This window comes from Euleptes europaea, chromosome 12 (assembly GCF_029931775.1).
Source record: "Euleptes europaea isolate rEulEur1 chromosome 12, rEulEur1.hap1, whole genome shotgun sequence".
NCBI classification, from domain to species: Eukaryota; Metazoa; Chordata; class Lepidosauria; order Squamata; family Sphaerodactylidae; genus Euleptes; species Euleptes europaea.
In genome coordinates, this window is record NC_079323.1 from 13,387,722 (window position 1) to 13,413,278 (window position 25,557).

The following is a 25,557-nucleotide window of genomic DNA, read 5'->3' on the forward strand; positions in this document are numbered from 1 at the left end:
AAGTCGCATGATTTATGCCCCCCCCCACTGCCAATAGCAACATCATCAACCTTTTGAGCCTGTGGGCACCACTGGAATTCTTGTCGAACTCAATTGTTATGAGGGCCGGATATAACATAAAATTTCACTTGGTCGGGTCGGGCCATGCCTCGCCAGCCCAGATCAATATTTTTTGTTTGCAACAACAACAACAACATAATAATAATAATAATAACATAATAATAATGATACAAAGCTACTGCTATTAGTAGAATAGAAGGTATATGTCTGCACTCCTGCATTTTTGCTCCACATTATAGATGAGCGTAATAGTTTACGCATTTCGGATTCAGAAAGCAGGTTATGTGCTTAGACGATCCCGTTAATCTCTCGTATTTGGTTTTCCACTGTAAACCACTCACTTCCAAGGAGCCCCCACCCTCAACCATTTGGAGAGTCATTTTCTTTAATGCTTCTCTACAATATCAGCCGAGTGAAACTTAGATGCTCGAACCTCTAGTCTGCAACTGTCCACTCCGCTGTCTCAGGAATGACCGCCTAAGATCTCGTCCAAGTTGATGTCTTTCATCCAGTCGTCGTTCCCGGGCTCCGTTTTCAACAAGGAGTCGATGAAGTCCGAATCGCTGTTGAGGGCCGGCCCGATGTTGTCCCCTTGCTGGTTCAGAAAGTCAAAAGTCAGATCATTCACAGGGTCAGTTCCTTGGAAAGCTCTGGCCGTGGTTTGGCTGGTCCCAGTTTGGAAAGGGTTCAGCAGCAAAGGGTTTGGGGGTGTCACGCTCGCCCCGGGCGGATTTAAGTGCGGCACGGCCTGCGCCCGTACCTGGTTAGGCCTCGCACTCAGGGCTTTCTGAGCCCCCGCAGCCTGCCCATTTAAACTATGGTTCACCGGCGTTCTCATCTGGACGGTACCTAAAGGGTTAGGAGGCACTGCGGCACGCTGTGGAAACTGCTGGTGGCCGACGGCGCGCTGTAGTGGCTGGTTTGGATAAGGGCTACCCGCGGGGAAAGGGGGCCCCACTGCCTTTCGCGTGTCCGGCAGCTTCCCCCCGGTTTCTTGCGAGACCCAGTTCTGAACAGCGGAACTGGAGGTGACCATCACATTCAAAGGTCTTTGCCCTGGGTTCAAGCTGAGTTTCCCTGGCTGGGAATTGATCCCAGGCCCACTCTCAAACGCCGGCAAATTATTTCCTTGCCCTGGCGGCGCTTGCCGAGACACAGCAGAACCGTTTGGACTGGGGATGATTTGGTTTGGGTTCCTGTGCTGTGGGACCTGGCTCGCCACGGACGTCGTCACGGTGTACGCGCTCGGTTGACTGCAAGGGATGTTCCCGTAGCAGACCACGTGGCGGGTGGCTGGGTGAGAAGGCATCCTGGCTCCGTGGGCAGCGGAGAGAAGAGTAGAAGCCTGCTGCGAGATGCTGGGCGTGGAGACGGGGCTGGAAAAGCACATGTTGGAGCTGATGCTCATGGCAGGCGATCCACCTAGAAGATGAGAGGGACAAGGAAGAGCTTCAATTCTAGGTTGCAAACAGGGTTTTGGGAGACCCCGGGCCTCTTCCCATATCAGGCCCTTCAGAGTGCTTGCCCCACAACAGCTCCCTTCCTTGAAGAAGAGTTGGTTTTTATATGCCGACTTTCTCCACCACATAAGGGAGAATCAAACCAGCTTACAATCACCTTCCCTTTCCCTCCCCACAACAGACACCCTGTGAGGTAGGTGGGGCCGAGAGAGCTCTAAGAGAGCTGTGACTAGCCCAAGGCCACCCAGCTGGCGTCATGTGTGCGAGTGGGGGGAGAAGAAGTAGAAGAAGAGTTGGTTTTTATATGCCGACTTTCTCTACCACTTAAGGGAGACTCAAACCGGCTCACAATCACCTTCCCTTCCCCTCCCCACAACAGACACCCTGTGAGGTAGGGGGGGCTGAGAGAGCTCGAAGAGAGCTGTGACTAGCCCAAGATCACCCAGCTGGCTTCATGTGGAGGAGTGGGGAAACAAATCCAGTTCACCAGATTAGCCTCCGCTGCTCACGTGGAGGAGTGGGGACTCAAACCCGGTTCTCCAGATTAGAGTCCACTGCTCTTAACCAATACACCACGCTGGTTCTCTCCTACTGCCAATAATGTAAAGGCCACGGCTTCAACCCCTGTGGTGTTCCTTCATCCAGGAAACAGGAGATCACCCCAAAAGCAGCATGGCAGAGCCCTCTGGGGTGGTCTTCCACTTCCTGTGGGGTGACTGCCTGAGTTGTAGCAGAGAACAACTTTCCTGTGGGGGCACAAAAGAGGTGCTGCCCCCAGGTGCCCTTTCCCATTGCGGGGGCATCTCAGAACCTTCTGGTTCTTAACCTGCCAGAACTCCTTCGCCCTCATGGGAACGAAACAGCCTCCCGGGCAGACGGACCACGTTTCGGAGGAGCAACATCAGAGAGTGTTGTGGTACCTTAAGAACCAAGCCAAAAAAAAGGAAGAGAGGAACTTTTTGATTCCTGTACAGATGGTGACGCCCAATGCTCTTTGGGGGATGGCGTGAGTTGTGTAAAAGGGCACTGTGGTGAGATGCTGGTTTTCTCTCTTGCTCAAAAGACAAAGTTCCTCCCCCCCTTATGAATCTGTAGCTATTTTTAGCCTTTCCCTTTCATTTTTGTTGCCTCTTTAATTTATACCAGATGGGGGAGAAGCTGCATTCCAATCAGTGTTGGGCAGACAACATAACCAGAGCTTAGATACCAAAAGGGGTTAGCGGTACGACAGAATGTGTTGATTTCTGATTCATGCCCCGAACCGACGCTCAACACAAAGGGTGAGGCATAGGGGTCCCTTGGGGCCTCTTAGGAGTTGGCCCCACACTGAGCAGTTTGAGCAATGTTTCCTAAGAAGAGAGAAGGAAAATATTATGTTGGGACTTAAAATCATCATGGTTTATATCTTGGAGATCTCTGCGACCAGGTAACCGACATACGGCCCTGCTTTATACGATATACCCCTGACTCCACACTCCTGTGCAAAAACATTAGAACATAAGAAGAGCTCTGTGGATCAGACTAGAAGTCCATCTAGACCAGCAGGTCTAACCAGGTGGCCTCAGCTCCACTCCCTAGCTGGCAGTTCCCCATCAATGCTTGGAAGCTGGGAGAATGGGTGGAAGAAGAAGAAGAATTGGTTTTTATATGCCAACTTTCTCTGCCACTTAAGGCAGAATCAAACCGGCTTACAATCACCTTCCTTCCCCTCCCAGCAACAGACACCCTGTGAGGTAGGTGGGGCTGAGAGAGCTCGAAGAGAGCTGTGACTAGCCCAAGGTCACCCAGCTGGCTTCATGTGGAGGAGTGGGGAAACCAACCTGGTTCACTGGATTAGCCTCCGCCGCTCATGTGGAGGAGAGGGGAATCAAACCCGGATCTCCAGATTAGAGTCCACTGCTCTTACTACACCATACTGGCTCTCTCCTACTGCCGATAATGTCTCTGTTGTAAAGGACACGGCTTCAACCCCTGCGGTGTTCCTTCATCCAGGAAACAGGACATTACGCCAAAAGCAGCATGGCAGAGCCCTCTGGGGTGGTCTTCCACTTCCTGAGGGGTGACTGCCTGAGGGGTAGCAGAGAACAACTTTCTTGTGGGGGCACAAAAGAGGTGCTGCCCCCAGGTGCCCTTTCCCATTGGGGGGGCATCTCAGAACCTTCTGGTTCTTAACCTGCCGTAACTCCTTCACCCTCATGGGAACGAAACAGCCTCCCGGGCAGACAGACCGCGTTTTGGAGGAGCAACCACGTTAGTCTGTTGCTACAACCACCTCAGAGAGCGTTGTGGCACCTTAAGAGTCACTGGAAAAGATAATCATACTAGGAAAAGAGGAAGACCCAACAAGAGATGGATTGACTCTATAAAGGAAAGCCATGGCCCTCAATTGGCAAGACCTGCGCAAGGCTGTTAACGGTAGGACGTTTCGGAGGAATTTCATTCATAGGGTCGCCATGAGTCGGAAGCTACTTGACGGCACTTAACACACACACAATAAACATATACCTTTATCTTTAATCAGTGAGTCTGCTGCTTCTCTGCGTAATTAGCACTCTGCCAACCATAGGGACAGCCAGAACATATGGGTTTACATCTAAAAAAATGTAGTCTCTGAAGATGCTTTAATAAACAAAATGGGAAATTCAGCGGCCAGCATCCCAACACCAGCATGGTTAACAAATTCTGTGGCATCAGGGAAGCAAGACCTGACTAGAGTTCAGAAATGGCTGACATATTTTCAAGAAGATGCTACATGGAGATTATTTTAAACTTCTGAGCGTGAAGCTGCTTCCCGTTTTAGAAAGCCATTTCCCTCTTTCTCTGGACATGTTCCTGTCTTTCAGCTACCAGACAAATTCCAGTAGCATGTGGCAGGCAGATATCCTATCTTTAGATGTACCCTGATTCTATTACATGTATTACAGATCACAATGGGTAGCCGTGTTAGTGTGTCAATAGCAGTACAAAAGAGCAAGAGTCCAGTAGCACCCTGAAGACTAACAAAATTTCTGACAGTAGTCAAAAAGGGCAAGAGTCCAGTAGCACCTTAAAGACTAACAAAAATATTTTCTGGTAGGGTATGAGCTTTCGTGAGCCACAGCTCACTTCTTCAGATACAGCTAGAATGTGAATCCATCGGTCTTTAAGTAAGTACTTAAGTACTTAAGTACTTAAAGACCGATGGATTCACATTCTAGCTGTATCTGAAGAAGTGAGCTGTGGCTCACGAAAGCTCATACCCTACCAGAAAATATTTTTGTTACAGCTAGAATGTGAATACAGCTAGAATGTGAATCCATCGGTCTTTAAGTAAGTTCTTAAGTACTTAAAGACCGATGGATTCACATTCTAGCTGTATCTGAAGAAGTGAGCTGTGGCTCACGAAAGCTCATACCCTACCAGAACATATTTTTGTTAGTCTTTAAGGTGCTACTGGACTCTTGCCCTTTTTGACTACTGCAAACAGACTAACACGGCTACCCACTGTGAAAAATTTCTGACAGGGTGAGAGCTTTCGTGAGCCACAGTTCACTTCTTCAGATATATATATATACACACAGTAAACTAAACACTGGCTGTTGCCTGTCCGTGAGTCAGCCGTTAGTTGAGTCGTTGGGATGCTATAGAATGTACACCATCCCTCTGACTGCTGAGGGGGAAGAGTCGTGGGATATTGAAAATCAATGTGTGGAAGGTTGGATAGTTGGCAGGGGAGGGGGACTTCGCATGGAGGAGAGGGGCTATGTGCAACAGGGGGAATAAGAAGATTGGGATCTTATGAAGAAGGGTTGAGAACCTGTATGCTGAGGAACAGGGGGCCAAGAAGGCAGGAAAAGAATGAGGGGAAAACCCCTTACACAGCGCCTTGAGACAGGAAAATGCTGAATGCTGTGTGCGAGACAAATTTTACACATTCATTCGAACTTTTCCATTACCCGAATACTGATGTGTTTGCTGGATGTTGACCTGGTTTCTTCTTTGGTCCTTATAATCTGGTGGTGGTCTTGTCAAGTGTCTATTTAATTGATCTTGAGGAGTTATTTTCTCCTGAGGGACCGGAAAGAAAACGAGAAATTGATTAGTTTTGATTTACAACATCAAGGACAGTCTACATCAGTGGTTCCCAAACTTTTTCAGGCTGCTGCCCACTTGCCTCCTAGGCCACACCCCTAGCATCCCCATACATATAAACACACACCTGTTGGGAATCTATGAAGCAAGTCCCGCCCCTTTAAATGCTGCTTTGTAACTGGCTTACTTGTAGTGCTTACTGTGAGAGAAAATCACCCCTAAAACCCAACTGCTACATTAAAAAAGCATTTTAAGAACAACATAAAAAACGGAGAAATCTGAAAGGGGGAGGAAATTCAAGCCTCGGTTTTAAAAAGATTTTCTTCTGCTCAGAAAGAGCTCCGAGGAAGCAGGAAGTATTTGAATCCCTGCCCCTGGACTTGCTGCATTGTAATTGGCTGTGAGAGAAACCAAGCTTGCATGCCCTGCACTTTGCCTTCTGCATGGGGATTTCACCCAGGCTTTGCTTAGGGAAGATGGAAGAGTCGGGCTAACAGAGGAATGGGAAGACCCGGACACTGGGAGGGCTGGGCAAGAGGTCATCTCTAATGGATGGAAAACTTATGCATAACTCCAAGGAACAACCGATTTAGACTGGGGGCAAACGTGAGTGGAAGTACCCACGCATAAATGATCTATGTTTGTCTAATCCACCCCACACCCATGGCTGTGTTTTTGCATCCTGAGAAGGGAAGGAGTCTATAATCTGGGTATCCCCTAGTCGCAGACCTGCTCTGAGCTTTTTCAGAAAGGCAAACAAACAAACAAAGAAAGACATAACATGAATTTTAACTTTTGGCTGCCTGCGGGGCTCAAACCTTTTGCCTACAGAGTGGCTGGAGGCCCAGATCAAGTCAGAGAAATTTAGATACCCTTTGGTTATTTACATAGGTCCCCCAGTTGAACCCAGGTCTTTCCCACCCACCCCCCAGCCTCTAACCACTAGTCCACACTGTCTATCTTTGATAGACAGCTTGAAGGGCTGTCACATAGAGGAGGGTGCCGAGTTGTTTTCTGTTACCCCAGAAGGTCGGATCAGAACCAACGGGTTGAAATTAAATCAGAAAAGTTTCCATCTAGAGATTAGGAAGCATCTTCTAACAGTTAGAGTGGTTCCTCAGTAGAACAGGCTTCCTCGGGAGGTGGTGAGCTCTCCTTCCCTGGAGGTTTTTAAGCAGAGGGTAGATGGCCATCTGTCAGCAGTGCTGATTCTGTGACCTTAGGCAGACCATGAGAGGGGGGGCACCTTAGCCATCTTCTGGGCATGGAGTAGGGGTCACTGGGGGTGTAGTGGGGGAGGTAGTTGTACATTTCCTGCATTGTGCAAGGGGTTATGATTCTATGAATCCAATGAAAATGAAATTATATATAAAATAGGAAAAGGAACACTTACCGCTTCTGTTAGTATCTGCTGCTGCTGCTGTTGCTGCTGCTGCAGAAGGAGCTGTTGTTTCAATTGCTGATTCAATAATGCTTGCTGGGGTGAGTTCATGAAACTGCTCCCAGTGTTTGGATTGGAGCAAGTACCCGATCCTGGACTGGGCTCTGCGCTTTGGCCTATGACGGAGTGTTGATCCTGGAAAAGACGAGAGGGGGAAAAGGTCAGGCAAAGATACAAACAAACCGGCCCATCTTCTCAGTCGCCTGAAATCCTATAAGAAATGTAGGATGTCTCAGGCACACCAGTGATTTGCATTTACTCCAGTCCGGGGGCGGGGGGGGGGGTAAGAAGTAAAGTGGATATATGTAGCAGAACCAGGAACTATTGTGGCTCAGTGGTAGAGCATCTTCTTGGCATGCAGAAGGTCCCAGGTTCAATCCCCAGCATCCCCAGTTAAAGGGACTAGGCAAGTAGGTGATGGGAAAGACCTCTGCCTGAGACCCTGGAGAGCCACTGCCAGTCTGGGTAGACAATACTGACTGATGGACCAAGGATCTGGATTCAGTATAAGGCTGCTTCATGTGTTCATATGTTATCTAAGAGCTCAATCCTGAAGGGTGGGTTAGATCCGTGGCGGCCGGGAGCAGCGGAGCCACACCACCTCCTCAAACTTCCTGGTTTCCATGGACACAAAAAACCCCTCCCCAATCAGCATAGAGTTTTCCTCTAAACATGAGGAAGAACTTTCTAACAGTTAGAGCGGTTCTTCAGTGGGCTTCCTCGGGAGGTGGTGAGCTTTCCTTCCCTGGAGGTTTTTAAGAAGAGGCTAGACGGCCATCTGTCAGCAGTGCTGACTCTATGACCTTAAGCAGATGATGAGAGGGAGGGCATCTTGGGCATCTTCTGGGCATGGAGTAGGAGTCACTGGGGGTGTGGGGGGGGGGAGGTAGTGGTGAATTTCCTGCTTTGTGCAGGGAGTTGGATTAGATGACCCTGGTGGTCCCTTCCAACTCTATGATAGCAGCCCTATTTAGGGTTTCCAGGTCCCTCTTTACCACCTGCAGGAGGTTTTTGGGGTGGAGCCTGAGAAGGACGGGGTTTGGGCAGGGGAGGGACTTCAATGCCTTAGAGTCCAATGGCCAAAGCAGCCATTTTCTCCAGGTGAACTGATCTGTATCAGCTGGAGATCAGTTGTAATAGCAGATCTCCAGCTAGTACCTGGAGGTTGGCAATCCTAGACCTAATAGCCCAGACTAGCTCAATCTTGTCAGAGCTCAGACGCTAAACAGTACTTGGATGGTAAGACTGGGGCTGTTATGTAGAGGAAGACAACGGCAAACCACCGCTGCTCATCTCTTGCCTTGAAAACCCCTTGAGGTGGGATTACATGGGGTTGCCATGGGTCAGCTGCGAGCGGACTTTACCTTTAAGATCGCCAGCAGGCAAGAACAGGTTCTCAGCCTCCATCCCAAAGCTTCCTCTACTGCATACCTGTATTTTTTCTCGCACACAAGACTGCCATTCATTTTAAGGGGGGAAAGCAAAGCACCGCATTAGGGGATACTGTTGTCAGCTCAACTATCATCTTTGGCAGCTGGATTTTCCAATCTGGACGGACTGATAACAGTTGTAAATAACTGCTACAGGCAACAAAAAAATGCAATATGTAAAGATGCAGCCAAAGAAGCAGAGAGCCGAGGGACTGACACAGATTAGCTTAGACTGCAAAATAAGAACGCCTCATTGGCTGAGATCTTCAGCAAGCCAGCAATCCTCTAAAAGTTTTTGGAAAGTTATGTTACAATCGACTGACTAGAAGGGAAATATAAGAAGATCCCTAGATCAGAGAGGTTTTGTCTGTGTGGGACAGGGGACATTGAAACCATCAAACATGCACTGATATGTTGCCCAATCTACCACGAAGTTAGATCAAAGCTTATTTCCCCCCTACTTGGTAAATTCACTGATGAGTCAGTTGAACGTTTGGCAAAGAAGCTCCTATTAGGAGAAGACCCTCAGCTTACGCTCCAAACTGCCAAGTTTTGCGCTGTTGCTATTAAAATACGCAGAACTTTATTAGAGAATGATTGTTAGAATATTTTACAATTTTATGGTGATAATTTTAATCAGGGGTTGTTTTTATTGATCTTACACCTTTATTTGTACAGGCAGTCTGTGATTCTGTGGTGCAAAAGTACTGAGTCTGGAAATTTTGATGTGTTGGCATGTGATTCGCCAGTTGACCGTACTAATAAATTTGACTTTGACTGACTCTGCATTCCATATTCAAGTGATGCTTCAATATTGCTCTTTTGCCATTCAGCAATGGGATTCATTTGATTCTCTTTTGCATGGACAATCCAGACGGAACCCGACTCACTTCTGCACAGTAAAAACCCCTTTTCCCTTGCTTGGAAATTATATAGCAGTACTTTTGTTTTCCGTGTAAGTTGGATACCATCCAAACTTGACACCTACTTTTCGCCCTCCCCTATCTTGATGAACAAAAAAAATGAATGGCACCAAAACCCATTCTGCAAGTGGAGGATGTTGAGTGTGTGTTCCTTTGTCTTTTTAAAATCTCCCCACTATATTCTGTCTCTAAAACAGAAACAGATATTTCAAGACAAACGAACAGCTTAACAGTGGATACTGAATACATTTTAAGCATCGGTAATAACTCTGAATACCACAAAGCAAGGTAATTTCTACCCTTTCCTGCACTATTTTATCACACGTAGATGGTCATGGCCCACCAGATATGACCCTAAAAACGATTTTATCTGGTCGCAGGCAAAACCAGTTTTAAAAGCCTGGATAAAACCAATTTTATTTACTTATTAGATTTTTTTTTTAAGTCGCCACTCACCCACAGGGTCACACAGCAACTTACATTAAAACAGTATAAATGAGTTAAAAACAACATAAAAACAGACAACAAATATAAAATATTAACATTAAAATATTAAACTACTAAAATACGTAGCTAGCACCATCCCACTAACAAAACACCCCAACCTTGTGGATTACACTCCAAAGGCCCACCTAAACAATTAGGCCTTGCATGCCCTGCGGAAACTAAAGAAGCCCGGCAGGGCACGGGTGTCATCGAAGAGTGCAATCTACAGTGTAGGGGCCACAACCGAAAAGGCCTTTCCCTCGTGACAGCTAACCGAGCCATCCTGGGGCCAGGCATCTCCAAGAGGCCCCTGGAAGATGATGGAAGGGAGCACAGGGGATTGTAACAGGAGAGGAGGTCCCGCGGGTATGAGGGTCAGATCTGAGTCAGTTCTACCCCCAGTAGAGTTTCCAGGTCCCACTTTGCCACTGGTGGGAGGTTTTTGGGGAGGAGCCTGAGGAGGGCGGTGTTTGGGGAGAGACTTCAATGCCATAGAGTCCAATGGCCAAAGCGGCCATTTTCTCCAGGTGAACTGATCTCTGTCGGCTGGAGATCAGTTGTAATAGCAGGAGATCTCCAGCTAGTACCTGGAGGTTGGCAACCTTATCAGTGGTGGAGCACCAGATGTGCATGCAAAGGGCACTAGGTTCAGTCCCTCCCTAGCATTTCCACTTTAAGAACCTCAGGTAGCAAGTGATGGGGAACGCCTCACTCTGTTTGATCCCCAACACATCCCTAGTTAAAGGTGACAGGTACTGGGAAACACTTTATTTTCCCTTAAACCCTGGAGAGTTACTGCCAGTCAGCCCTAAGCCATATGGACCAGTGGTACGACTCCCAGATAAGACAGCTTCACATGTGCATGGACTGACCCCTAAGTTGGAAGGTGACTCTAAAATTCACACCCCCAAGGAAAAGGCCCCAGTGTTACAAGCTATTAATATTTGATTGGCATGCAGAAGGTCCCAGGTTCAATCCCCAGCATCTCCAGTTAAACGGACTACGGCAAGTAGGTGATGTGAAAGACCCCTGTCTGAGACCCTGAAGAGCCGCTGCTGGTCTGAGTAGGCAATACTGACTTTGATGGACCAAGGGTCTTATTCAGTATAAGGCCGTTTCATATGTTCATATAAGCTTGGGTCATTAGCATATACGTGATTTCCCTTACCAAAAAAACTCCCTAAAGCCCCAACCCAACAAACCCTCACAAGAGCATCTTTTGCTCCTGCAGCTCAGAGGCTTTGCAACAGCTCTGTTGGGTAGGGTTGCCAGGTCCCTCTTCGCCACCAGCAGGACGATTTTGGGGCGGAGCCTGAGGAGGACGGGGTTTGGGGAGGGACTTCAATGCCATAGAGCCCAATGGCCAAAGTGGTCATTTTCTCCAGGGGAACTGATCTCTGTCGGCTGGAGATCAGTTGTAATAGCAGGAGATCTCCAGCTAGTACCTGAAACAAACGCACACAGATATATAAACTACAAGAATCTCTAACAATCTATACTCAATATAACAAAAACTGCCATATGCAGTATAAACGCAGGGTGAGTGTTTCTTCCTTGAGACTCACCTGTGACTCCTATTAATTGGAAAGACATCTGTTATGTATTTTTCTACCTTTTCCTGTAATATTTGATTGTAACAGTCACCTTGTATTTATACTGCATGTGGCAGTTTTTGTTATACTGAGGAAATATTATAGATCGTTAGAGATTCTAGTAGTTTATATGTCTATGGGCATTTGTTTCTAACATTTATTTGCACCGAGGTGTCTATTGTTGTGAGTACCTGGAGGTTAGCAACCCTACTGCCGGCTGGTGCAAACAACCATGCTGCCACTCTGGCTCTTTCAAAAGGACCCCAGAGAGAAGCACGTCCTTCCTTCGGGCAGTAGCTCAGCTCCGGCAATCTCACAGCGACAGACAACGAAATGGGGCCCTCATTACCACGTCCAACAATCGAGCCTTTAACAAGAACAAAGGTTGACAGTGGTGATCAATCATCAAGCAGTGCCTGGCTTGTTCCTGCACGTGCTCAGTGCAGCCTCCTGCTGGGGCAATCTGGCATATTTCCTGCCAGAGGTATAGAGTACCCGCGTGCGAACAAAGGGCACTGCCGTTCCCGAAACGGTCCACAATGCAAAAGGGATGGAGATAGGGTTGCCAACCACCAGGTGGTAGCTGGAGGATAGGGTTGCCAGCCTCCAGGTACTAAGCCAAAATAGACACCTCTTGTGTATAAATATAGTTACTCCAAATCTAACACAGATCAACCATACAAAGTATAGCGAAACAACAGACTGTTTTATGCAAAACACTGACAAACACACACAAAAAGTCCTATTTCTTAAGCATAAGGACACAAAGTCACAATATTCCAAGGTTTCCAAAAGTCACTACCCTAAAGACAGACAAAAAGTTTAACAGATACCAATTCTAGGTTTTCTTCTTCTTTCAAGTGTGGATTCCAGGTAAGTATTACTTAGTCCCAAAGAAGGGGATCAAAAGTGAAGAGGAAGACGGCTGTTTCAGTTCTTCATCAGTTCCACTTCACCAACCTTCCATGTACAACAGTCATCATTATATGCCAATTTCATTAAAACAATATATAAACACATAAAGTTTTTTATACTACCTTATATAACCCGTCTCTTATTTCATATTAAAGCATCCATATCCAAGAATCCTTTATAAGGTTCCTTCCTAGGATACCAACAATTTTATTTGTGTCTTTATGCTTAAGAAATAGGACTTTTTGTATGTGTTTGTCAATGTTATTGTATAATACAGTCTGTTGTTTAGCTATACTTTGTATGGTTGATCTGTGTTAGATTTGGACTAACCTCCAGGTACTAGCTGGACATCTCCTGCTGTTACAACCGATCTCCAGCCGATAAGAGATTGGTTCACCTGGAGGAAATGGCCGCTTTGGTCATTGGACTCTATGGCATTGAAGTCCCTCCCCTCCCCAAACCCGACGCTCCTCAGGCTCTGCCCCCAAAACCTCCCGCTGGTGGCGAAGAGGGACCTGGCAACCCTGGCTGGAGATCTCACGCTATTATAACTGATCTCCAGGCGACAGAGATCGGTTCCCCTGAAGAAAATGGCCGCTTTGGCAATTGGACTCTATGGCATTGAAGTCCCTCCCCTCTCCAAACCCTGCCCTCCTCAGGCTCCACCCTCAAAATCTCCAGGTATTTCCCAACTTGGAGCTGGCAACCCTAGATGGAGACTTTGCGTTTCTATGGGCAAATGTCTTGACATTTTTCCTGGGCAAGTGTGGCAGGGTATGGATCTCATCCACAAATGGACCACGTGCAGTTGGAATCAATAACAAAACGGTGATTTTTTAATTCCCTCAAATTCACAGAGGTGCAATCCCGGCCCAGGGCATATGCAAAGTACAGATTTTGACAGTATTTCTCTTTAGCACAGGAAGCCTGGGAATTGTAGTTCTGCAAGGAAGGGTAGGAGTTAGGGAACCTATAACAGAAAATGCCAAGTGTCCTGCATTTCCCAGGATTCTTTTGGGGAAGCAATGTGGGATAAAATCAATGGGTTGGATCCAATTATTCTTTCCACTAAAATTTCCCCCAATGGAGAAAGGCTCCTGCATTCCGAAACCTTTTCTATTCGAGGAAGACTATAGTGAGCTGTTCCTTTAAACAGCTTCCATTTTTAAGGTATGAGAACTTGCTTGTAAAATAGAAAAGAGTCCGGATTTACTTATTTGTTTGTGACGGCTGTTGCCTTTACAAACCCCCCCCCCCCCCATGATAGTGCTAGGATGCTCCCGAGGAGACTTTGGACCAATCGTCATCCATCAGTATTATCCACCTTAGAACTGTGAGGATCAAACGAGGGGAGCCCCACATCACATGTGCCATGGGAACACATCGCATGTGCCATGGGAACCAGGGGAACTACGTACATCGTGTTTCCTCAGAGAAGTGGCGAGACAAAAATAAAATAAATCAATATTGGTGATCCCCCCTGCCCCCAGCTTCCACTTGATACTAAGAGCATGTGGCATGCTGAAAAGCATGGTGTAATTCCTAAGGAAATTATTTATAGAATCATAGAATCACAGAGTTGGAAGGGACCGTAAAGGCCATCTAGTCCAACCCCCTGCTTATTGCAGGATCAGCTTAGAACATCCCTGACACGTGCTTGCCAGCCTCTGCTTCAAGACTGCCAGTGAGGGGGAGCTCATCGCCTCCCTAGGTAGCTGATTCCACCGTTGAACAACTCTTACAGTAAAAAATTTCCCCCTAATATCCAGCTGGTACCTCTCTGCCTGCAATTTAAGCCCATTATTGCAAGTCCTATCCTCTGCTGCCAACAGGAACAGCTCCCTGACCTCCTCTGACAGCCCTTCAAATACTTCAAGAGAGCAATCATGTCCCCCCTCAACCTCCTCTTCTCCAGATAGAACATTCCCAACTCACTCAGCTTTTCCTCATAAGGTTGGGTCTTACTTTAAGAAGGAGTTGATTGAAGTAGGTTTCTGACCTTAAAAATAGGTCTGATTCAATTTATGCATTCCTGATGCTGAAAGACATAGAGACTAAGATCCAGCACGGTCCTTTGGGGTTACGAAAGTGTGCTGGTTATGAGAGCATCCCTGAGTTTTCATTCTTTCCTTTGATGTCCCACTTGGAAATGTGGTTGTTCCACCTCAGGAAGAAGTCTGGGCTATGGCTAGGTTCCAAAGGCCTGGAACCTATGGCATCCCATGTGCCATGGGAACCAGCATTGCTGTGGCAATTACACTACTGCTTGCACAAACACCCATCGCATGATGTTTCATCATCATGTGGCGAGACCCGTCCTGCTTTCACACAGAGTAGGGTGGAGGAAGTTCACTAAGTGACCCGGCCACATCAGGTGGCATGCATTTCCATGAATCATGTGAACACACGAAGTTGCCTTATACTGAGTCAAACCATTGGTCTATCCAGGTCAGTCATGCCTACTCTGACTGGCAGTAGCCTCCAGGGTCTCAGGAGGACAACTTTTGCAACATCCACTACCCAGTCCTTTTAACTGGAGATGCCAGGGATTGAACCTGGGATCTTCTGCATACCAAGCAGATGTTGTACCACTGAACCATGGCCTTTCCTTGCATGTGTGAAGAATCTACTCGTCTCTGTAGCAAAGATGAGATGTGTCCTGGGTCTTGGTCACTTTAAAGGAAGAAGCTCCTAAGTTAGGGTTGCCAGCCTCCAGGTGGTGGCTGGAGATCTCCCGCTATAACAACTGAGCTCCAGCCGATCGAGATCCGTTCACCTGGAGAAAATGGCCGCTTTGGCAATTGGACTCTATGGCATTGAAGTCCCTCCCCTCTCCAAACCCCTCCCGCCTCAGGCTCTGCCCAAAAAACCTCCCACCAGTGGTGAAGAGGCACCTGGCAACCCTAGTGTAAATACAGCATAATGAACACTAAGGAACCATGCAATGCATATTGGATTGTGAGAACATCAGGGTAATTTGTTTTCGACTAATCATATTTTTTGCTTAAAAATGTTTACCAACACCCCTCTCATTTACTAGACTAGATGCAGGCTAAACTTAGATTTTTTTAAAAAACCCGTCTCTACTATATGACTGCAGTACTGAGGTCCAAGTTCTGCTCATGACCTGAGATCGATCCCGACGGAAGTTGGTTGCAGGTAGCCGGCTCAAGGTTGACTCAGCCTTCCATCCTTCTGAGGTGGGTAACATGAGTACCCAGCTTGCTGTGGGTGAAGGGAAGGTGACTGGGGACGGCACTGGCAAACCACCCCGTAAACGAAGTCTGCCTAGTAAACGTCGGGATGTGACGTCACCCCATGGGTCAGGAATGACTCGGTGCTTGCACAGGGGACCTTTACCTACTGTATGACCAAATTGATTTGGAGCCTAGCACATTCCTGAATACTTCGAACGATCCGTTGCAAATTGGCTGAAATGGACAGCGCTCTACTTTGGCTGACTCGCGTGGTTGCAGCCTGCTGCAAAAGCTGCCGTAAAGCAAAGGCAGGAAGACACCCGAATGAATGACATGCTGCTGCCTGCTACAGATAGCATCTTATAGGGCTTTAAAAATACCTCTCTTTCATCAAAAGAACCAAGACCCTCTTGTTTTTAAAATCAGCAGGGGACACCGCTAATTCAACAATGCTGTGGGGGGGGGGGGTAGGACTGGCAGCTAACATTCATTTTATTGGAAAACACTTTACTCCCCTCCAAAGGAAATGAAAGCGATCGAGGTAAAAATATCAGCAAGACCAGCAACTGTTCACATTTCTTCCTTGGCCGTAGACAAAAGGCCCGGAGAGAATGAAAACATTCCGATGCCATCAGGCTCTTAAGAGATTAGTGTAATCTTTTATACTTTACTGATGAACTGAAGCAGGGAAGAAAAGATGATTAGAGCCAAGAGTAATTCCCCCCCCCCCCCCGCGTGCGTCAATTGTTTCATTTATGCAATCTTTCTTGTTTTTTGTCGTTATGCATAATTTCTTCCAGGGAAGAAAAATAAAAAGTGGTTTACAGGCTTGGCCTTTGCAAAACAAACACCCCCCACCCCCCAGAAATACCACTACCGTATGAAATGCCTCAGTCTTTTTCATGTGACGCTCGCTACAAGATATTTCAGGCTCGGTTTAATAAATGCCTGCCCGGTGATTGTCCTCTTTGGAGCGGCGTGAAATTAAAGCCCTCTGCCTGCCTTGTTCCCTTTCTTTCATTCACTCAAACCACAGGTATGTGTGCCAAGGTTCCAGCTTTGCATTCACATTCTTCTCCCGCTCAAGGTCGGACAATAAGATCATACCTACGTTTTGTCCTGCTGCGGCTAGCCTTGACGCATTCAAACTTTCCACGCTGAGAAGCAATCCTGAGTGGGAAAAGAGAGTCCAGGGCTCTTAGGGAGAACAAAAATGGGTAGGTGGAAATGTGGGATCAAGCCCATGCCTGGCAACCACCTAGGGTTGCCAACCTCCAGGTACTAGCTGTAGATCTCCTGCTGTTACAACGGATCTCCAGCTGATAGAGATCAGTTCACCTGGAGAAAAGAGCCGCTTTGGCAATTGGACTCTATGGCATTGAAGTCCCTCCCCTCCCCAAACCCTCCTCAGGCTCCTTCCCAAAAACCTCCCGCCAGTAGTGAAGAGGCACCTGGCAACCCTACAACCACCAGGAAGAAGGGTTGCTTTTTATATGCTGAGTTTCTCTACCTTTTTTTTTTAAAAGGAGAATCAAACCAGCTTACAATATCCTTCCCTTTCTCCACCCATACCTTGAGGTAGGTGAGGCTGAGAGAGCTCAAAGAGAACTGTGACTAGCACAAAGTGACTAGCACAACTGGCTTCATGAGCAGGAGTGGGGAAACCAACCTGGTTCACCAGCTTAGAGTCCACCGCTCATGTGGAGGAGTGGGGAATCAAAGCCAGTTCTCCAGATTAGAGTCCACTGCTCTTAACCACTATACCACACTGGCTCTGGGGGCTGCCTGGGACATGGGGGTGCATGACTATGCTGTTACATCACTTCCAGGAAAAAACCGGAAATGCCATACGGTAGCTCCAGGAATCGCCAGAAACTCTATTAACAATGCGTTCTGGGTTTTTTGGCTATTTATCAGTGGGGTATGTGAACATGTAAAGGTGCCTTCTACCAAGTAAGATAATCTAGTTCAGTACTGTCTCCTCTGATTGGTAGTTGTTTGCCAAGCTCTCAAGCCAGGCAGAGCCCTTCTCCTAACCGTAGTACATAAGAGTTTTTAAGAAAGAAAACTTCTGCATTGTAATATACGCCAAAACCTTTAAAAATGGTAGAAATGTCTAACGTTACCATGTGTGTAGATTAAAGAGGAGACAAAGCAGAGACATCCAGATTTTTTGTTTGTTGTCGATTTTGTTAAGCAAAGATATAAGTTGAATGGAAATGGATCTGCATCTTTTACTTTCATGTAATGCTTGCTTTTTAAAATGTAACGTATTTTTATTCTACATTGTGAATTTGCATTTTTGAACCCTTAATAACTTTGATAAACATAAAGGGCAAGAGTCCAGTAGCACCTTAAAGACTAACAAAAATATTTTCTGGTAGAAGTGAGCTGTGGCTCACGAAATCTCATACCCTACCAGAAAATATTTTTGTTAATCTTTAAGGTGCTACTGGACTCTTGCCCTTTTTGACTACTGCAAACAGACTAACACGGCTACCCACTTTGATAAACATAAGCATTCTTAATTTCAGTATAAAAAACAAAATATATGGCCTTACTTAGTAAAACAAAAGAAATGTGCAGCTGCCAATGAACTGAGGAATCTTCAAACCTCTGAGCGGCAAAACTGTACAGTATAAAAGGACTTCAACCATTTCCCATGCCTTACTCAGTCCCATTCCTCTCATGTAGTGCTTAGCATAACCCAGAAAAGGAAACAGAGGAGTCCTCATTTAACCTGATTCTGGGAAGAAACAATTCAAAACAGACAGTGGCCTATCCAACATGGAAGCCATTAAGGAGAGATTCCAGATCTCCTCGCACTTTTCTACAGAAGACAGAATCCACGTCTGACATTCACACTTGTTGTGTTTAATGCAGCAGCAGAAGAAGAGTTGGTTTTTATATGCCGACTTTCTCTACCGCTTAAGGGAGACTCAAACCGATTTACAATCACCTTCCCTTCCCCTCCCCACAACAGACACCCTGAGAGGTAGGTGGGGCTGAGAGAGCTCTAAGAGAGCTGTGACTAGCCCAAGGTCACCCAGCTGGAGTCGTGTGGAGGAGTGGGGAAACAAATCCAGTTCACCAGGTTAGCCTCCGCCACTCATGTGGAGGAGTGGGGAATCAAACCCGGTTCTCCAGAGCAGAGTCCACCGCTCCAAACTACCGCTCTTAACCACTACACCACGCTACATACACATATCTCTAGAGTGTCTGTATCAGACACTATTGTGGCTGAAAATGTGGATCTGCTTTAATTTGTGAGTTTTGCGGGTTGAGAGATCACTTAATTCTGTTTCTGATGTTTTTTGGACAAATATCTGTAATGTCCAGCAGATGGCGCCTGTCCCAAACATCTGGCAAATACTTCTTCGCTCCCAGAGGCAATTAAAACATTAAGGCATTATAATTGCCCCCAATTCATTTGCTCCTGCACTTCTATTTATGCTTCCCATTTAGGGGGGAAACGTTTTTGTTGTTGTTGTCGTTGTTAATTGAGTCAATAATACCCCCGTGCCATTTCATTTCTCCCTTGCTTTGCGCTCTGTTTGCTTTTTTTGCTTTTGACCCAAAAAACTGACATCAGAGGCATGCAGGTATTTAGAAAGTCCAACCGCAGTTTATAAATAGCTTGGAGCTGACTTAACTGTTTGGATCAGAGCACTTCACCTTTTCACTCCATCGGAGGAACTGTTGAGTGCTCGAGGTTGCATAACCCAGCTCAAATGGAAGAGGAAAGGAACGTAATTACAAGAAAGAGATATTTAGGCCTTAAACACCAAATGTGATTGGTGCAGGTAACCCAAAGGGGGCCGGGTTTGAGCTTTTAAAACATACTATTCTTTTGTGGCTTGTTCCACGGAGACCTTCCTTCTTTTTTTCCTCTGCGAATGAAGACATGGGTGTGATTGAAGGACTTCTGACCATTAATGACACGTTTGCTGCAGTGTCTTGTAAACTTTACACATGACCGCACTGATCTCTTTCCAGCCAGCGCGGGAAGCCCAAGCTCTTTTGTGGCTTACACAAAGGAAAGAAAGATGGAGGTAGGGTGGGGAGGAGAGGCACGCAGCCCCGTCTTGGGTGAAGCTACCAAAAGGGTTGAGGGTGAACCCTGCCAAATCTGGCTTGCCTATCTGGATCCGGGGAGTCTCCCAGGGATGAAAGTAAGCTGGTATAGATAGGGTTGCCAGGTTCCTCTTCGCCACTGGTGGAAGGTTTTTGGGGTGGAGCCTGAGGAGGGCAGAATTTAGGGAGGGAAGGGACTTCAGTGACACAGAATCCAATTGCCAAAGTGGCCATTTTCTCTGGGGGAACTGATCTCTATTGTCTGGAGATCAGTTGTAATAGCAGGAGATCTCTAGCTAGTACCTGGAGGTTGGCAACCCTAGGGATCAATTGGATCAATTCTGGCGAATTGGGTTTTCCCTGGAATTGACATCATCTCGCCTATGATGTTGCTTTTAAAATTTTTCCCCCCTGCCACCTCATGGAGTGGTGGCAGCCAATAGGGGTTCAGGAGAGGGAATCCACTGCCCCGAACAGGAAAATGGCACCCCCTACTAGGTCATCATTTCCACATGGTGGATGTACCCTCTGATATGTATACACACAGGGTCTAATGCGACCAGCTCACAACCCGTGGGCTCTTTACCGCCACCCCCCAATTTGACGTACATGCGCATGACTATTGTGCATGCTCCAGTCAATGTTATCTCCGATACGTGGAGACAAAAGGGATTTAAGAGCAGGACAGGTGTGCACGATCCTCTTGCCTTGCTCGTTGACTTTCTGCTCTTTCCTCCTACGTGAGCACATTCCTATTCTTGCAGTCGGCAGCAAAGCCATACAATGGCAAACATTTTGCTTCTAGCAGCAGGCCGGTCTATTATGTCCATAACTGTCTCGCCGCAATCACTCAAAACACAAAAGCCATCACGTAATCCTCTTGCTCTGTGTGAGATAAGTACGGCTGCAATAAATGAAGTACTTCTTTTCTGAAGGATTAACCCCCCCTTTTGGAGGAAGGGCAACCCCCCCCCGGTTTTGTTTTGTTTCTCATCATCCTTTTTAATCAGACGTGGGTAAGCAAGGATTGAGAACTGAAGCAGCTGCCTTAAAGGACTTTTTTTGCTTTTACGTACATTCCTCGCGAGGGGTATCAATACGCATCACCTCTCAACCTCATTTGCTGAGAGGCAAAATCTCTAGGAATTTACCATTCTGGAGTTGGCAACCCTAACTGTGATCCAGGAGGTGCCTGGTTTAAGTCTGCCACACACTCGCTAGGTGGGCTTTAGGCAAACAATTCTCTCTCTGCCTCAGTTCCCTCTCCACACTACAGGGATGGTTCTGGCCTACCCTACAGGACTATTGTAAAGATTTACTGCAGGATATGTCATGGGAACCACAAGGCATGTGCTATGTAAATGCTCAGTGCTATATAAATGCTAAGTATTACAGTTATACAATTAAACCTGTCACCTTTGAACGTCAAAAATGTGTCTTTGTATGTTTGTTGACATGTGTTTATATCTTTTCTGAAAGGGTTCCTTTCCCCTGTGCCTTAAGTGAGCCAGTGCAGGGTAGAGATTAGTGTCGGACTACAATGTAGGGGATCCAGGTTCAAATCTCCACTCTGCCACGGAAGCTTGCTGGGTGGCCTTGGGCCAGTTTTGTGCACATAGCCTAACCTCCCTCACAGGGTTGTGGTGAGGATACAATGGAGGAGAGGAGAACAATGTAAGCTGCTTTGGGACCCCAGTGGGGTAAAAGGTGGGGTATAAATGAACTAACTAAATAAATTAGGTTGCCACATGGTCTGATTGGCCATCCCCCCAATTCCAAGCATGCTACCCAATTCCCATGTGAACCTTTAATTAGCCCTGATTCCCATTTTTTAAAAATCTCTAAAGCAGTCACATTCTAAGGAGAGTTATACCCTTCCTTGCCCATTGAAGCCACTGATTGGCTGTTATAGATCCAGAAATAGGGCTGTGCACCTTTTTTTCGGGTATTTTTTGGGTTCTGGTTTAATAAACCTGGAAATGTTCAAAAAGCCGAAAAGCCGAATATAAGTGATTCGGCTTTTTCGAACAATCAAACTTTTTCGGGTTTAGTAAATGCGAACCAAAAAAATACGAGGTGCAGAGCTGAATGCTGGGGTTCGTGGAGCCCAACTGTCAGTTCTGTGCTGCCTGCCCCCTCCGAAGTCCACGTGGACTTTGCAGGGGGGCCAGTGTTCAGATCCCTGCTGCCAGGGAAGTCCGTGGACTTCGGAGAGGGCAGGCAGCGGGTATCTGACTCAACCAGCAGGTAAGTAAGAGGGGAAGGAAGGGGGGGGGAATAGGCGGTGTGGCCAAAGCGGCCCCAAATAATGCCCCTAAATTCGGCATTATTTGGGATGTGCTTTTTGGCTCCCTTTTATTGCCACAATTTTTTTGCCAGTACCCCCCCCCCAACAAAAAATACCATCAGCATAAAGCCAAACTGAAAAAAAATACCAATAAGGTATTGGGGGGGGGGTTTGGTTCTGCTTTATGGTGATGGTAACCAGTGATTTCAATATTCCCACAAATTTCACCCTCAAAAAAGAAATGTCAAGGCCAATTTGATGTCATCTGCTGAACTGGAACATGTGATAAATTCTGAGGGATGACCTTTTTTTTTTTAATAAGACTGCTGAAATTTTCTGAAGGGATTTGGCAGTTCCTGATGAATTTACTATGCCAAATTGTCTTTCATAGAAGCCAAGTTATCACATAAACATTGAAACAAAAAGTAAATTGACAAGAAGAGCAACCGTATTCTTAATCTTTTACCTCTGAAAAGTTTACTATATTTTGTAATTTGCCTTGAGTTTCTCAGTGAGAAAGTTGGGCTGCAATCTAAGGAAGTAAATAAATAAATAAAATGGTTGCGGTGGCCTGGTCAGGCAAATATCTCTCTCAGCAAGGGAGAGAAGAGGAAATGAAGCCAAGCTGTATTTCTCTTTCAAGCAGCCTAATTTGCAAAATGATTTATGGACCTTACAGTCATGGAAACCCTTTTGAGGAGATCACATCTTTCTGCAGAGCAAGAACCAAAGTTGAAGTTCATAACTTATTCAAAGACGTTTTTGGGATGTGCTGTGGGGGGAACCTGGACCTTTCAGATACACTAGAACAAAACTGACACATCTTGTGGGAACCCTTCCCCACAATCAGTCACTGCGTGCCCCGAAGACATTTCAGCTTCTGTGACACACTCCCACAGGGTCCTAACTGGCGATAGCATGACAAGTAATAAATGAGTGGAGCGAGATTTACAGTGGGTGCGGGGAAGGACAGCCAGGCATTTTTTAATGCTGCCTAGATGTACAGAAGTGATGGGAAGCATGCAGCTCCCAAAGCTTTAAAAATAATTTACAAGAAAGCTCACAAATACGGTTGCCAGCCTCCAGGCAGGGCCTGGAGATCTCCCAGAATTACAGCTGATCTCCAGATGAAGAGATCAGTTCCCCTGGAGAAAATGGCAGCTTTGGAGGGTGGACTCTATGACATTATACCCTACTGAGGTCCCTCCCTAGGCTTCACCCCCCAAATCTCCAAGAGTTTCCCAACCCGGAATTGCCAACCCTATCCCGTTGTGAGCCCCATACTAGAAATTTAGTTCCCAAGAATGCACCCAGACCCAATTCAGATCAGAATTGCAGATTTGCTACATGCAGGATTGATCTTTCCAACCTGAAATGGCTTTGGAGAGTCATTCCTTGGGGAATCTTATGCAGGTCCTTAGTACACGTGGTTTCCTCAACAGGCCCCAAAATCAGAGGCCTACACTAGGAGGGAGGTATTAGCAGAAAATTAGCACTATTCTGCTGTTAACAGAACAGTGTTAGCACAAAATTTCTGTGGGATCCAGAAAATTCCTGTGGGATCCTACCCAATTTTTTTAGCAGGGATAGGGTTGCCACATTTCCGATTCTCACTTTCCTTGAAAGCCTTGATGCTAGGGTCATCATAAATCAGCTGTGACCTGAGAGCACTTTACACACACAGAGGGTTGCCAACCTCCTGGTGGGGCTCTGGTTCTCCCAGAATTACAACTGATCGCCAGAGATCAGTCCCTCTGGAGAAAATGGCAACTTCAGAAGGCAATCTCTATGGTATACCACGGATTCTAGGTGAAATCCTTCCCCAAATTCTCCTTGCCCCAGTCACCACCCCCAAATTTCCGGGTATTTCTCAAGCCAGAGTTGGTAACCCTACCAGGGAGAAACCTATCACAATTTTTTTTTTGCTTTGAGTGTTAAACAGAGGAAAAGGTCACGGGACATAAGTGAAACTATGAAAAACAATGAACTGGCTTTGCGCAACAGAAAAAGCAATAAATACATATTTCACATACAGAAAGCTGATCATCAGGAAAAGTCCCGAAACTCATCATTAAATATACTGTCTTTCAAGTTTGGCAGAATGTTTCTTACAGCTAAGGGGTGTAAACATGTGCATGTGTGTGTACAGGGGAGAGATACAGAAGAAGAAGAAAACTGCATTCTAGTTGCAATAATCGTGTCTTGTGAGATACCTCCCTTGTGGAGTTCCAGTTTGGGATGTGGTCTTGGCAGTCTTAATCTATGCTGGGGGTTGGGGGAGAGGTTTCGAGATTTAGTGGCAAGTCTGGACTTCAGCAGACTTGGCCCCAAGCCGGGAAGGAGGAGGAGAAAAAAATAAATAAGCCACTTCATAAAATTTCCTTTGGCCCAGAACAAAAAATGTTTTCAGGCAAAGAATTAGTTTGTTAGCTTTAAAACTTAAGAGAAAGAAAAGGGGGTTGGGGTTGGGAAATGAAGGTGGGGCAGAAATTGCCAGGCAAAGCTGTGATTCAGGTTTACAAGAAATGGTATTGGTCATAAATGAGTAAGTGATATTCCGAGTACTAATGTTTTATAGTAAGACCGTTTTTGAAAATTAAGAGTTCGGAACGGATGGAGAGGGTCTGATTGCCAGAAGGTCCATGTGGTACCCGAGGGATGGGAACTTCTTCAAGCTCTTAAGACCACAATGGATTTTTACCCTCAGCCTGACCAGCACCGCTATATAACCATAGCGTGTTGAGAAGTGTGACAAGCAGACTCTCTTCTAGTGTTGCCAACTCCAGAAATTTAAAAGTTATGAGTCAGCCCTGCTTCCCATTACAAGGGTACATTGCCAACTCTGGAATTTTTTTAAAAAAATGATCTAGTGCCTGGGGAGGACTTAGATGGAAACTTCTAGGTATGGGGATGGAACCCACAGTAGGTTTGGAGAATTTTGTATTACTCAGGTGACATTAGAATCTCCTGGCCATCCAATACCTTGGTTTTCAAGATGGCTGATATGGAAATGGGAAGGAAGCATTCCCAGATTCTTCCCGAGTGGCCTGATGTAGGGAAGGAGATACACTCCAGTAGACTTAGCACCACAGAAATATTGCCAGAAGATGCCCTTTATATGTTAGCAACAGGAAGTGAACTGCACTTGTGGTACAGGAACATCTCTTGATCATCTCCAGTAGGGACACAATCGTTAACAATCAACACTTATTGCTCTGGGCTGGGAAATTCATGGAAATTTGAGGTTGGAATGAAGAAAGCAGTGTGTGTGATCATCACATTGAAAAGGGATCTACTTAGCCAGTATTTGTGAAGTATGCATATGTAAAGTGCCATCCAGCTGCAGTCAACTTATGGAGACCCCAGCAAGGGGCTTTCAAGTGAGAAGTAGAGGTGGTTTGCCATTGCCTTTCTCTGCAGAGTCTTCCTTGGTGGTCTCCCTTCCAAGCGCTGACCCTGCTTAGCTTCTGAGACCTGACGAGGTCGGGCTATAACATGCCGCCTTCCCTCTCATTTGCGAAGTATACCCAACAGCATTGACAAAAAAGTTCAGAATCTGTATCCTTAAATCCCTGTGCAGATTCCACTGGATGACAGAACCAAGGTGAGGAGGGAATGGAA

At 46.3% G+C, this 25,557-nt stretch overlaps 1 protein-coding gene across 1 annotated transcript in view; it reads right to left on the reverse strand.

Annotated features, from left to right (window-relative positions):
• Positions 1 to 521: 521 nt before the first annotated feature.
• The window catches only part of MAML2 (mastermind like transcriptional coactivator 2), a 171,552-nt gene continuing 146,516 nt past the window's right edge, over positions 522 to 25,557 (reverse strand). Inside the window, exons 3-5 of the mRNA XM_056858094.1 lie at positions 6,985 to 7,167; positions 5,456 to 5,567; positions 522 to 1,482 (exon numbers count right to left, since the gene is read on the reverse strand). Of these exons, the coding sequence (XP_056714072.1) occupies positions 524 to 1,482; positions 5,456 to 5,567; positions 6,985 to 7,167 (1,254 nt within the window). The 3' untranslated portion in view covers positions 522 to 523. The remainder of the gene's footprint in view (positions 1,483 to 5,455; positions 5,568 to 6,984; positions 7,168 to 25,557) is intronic.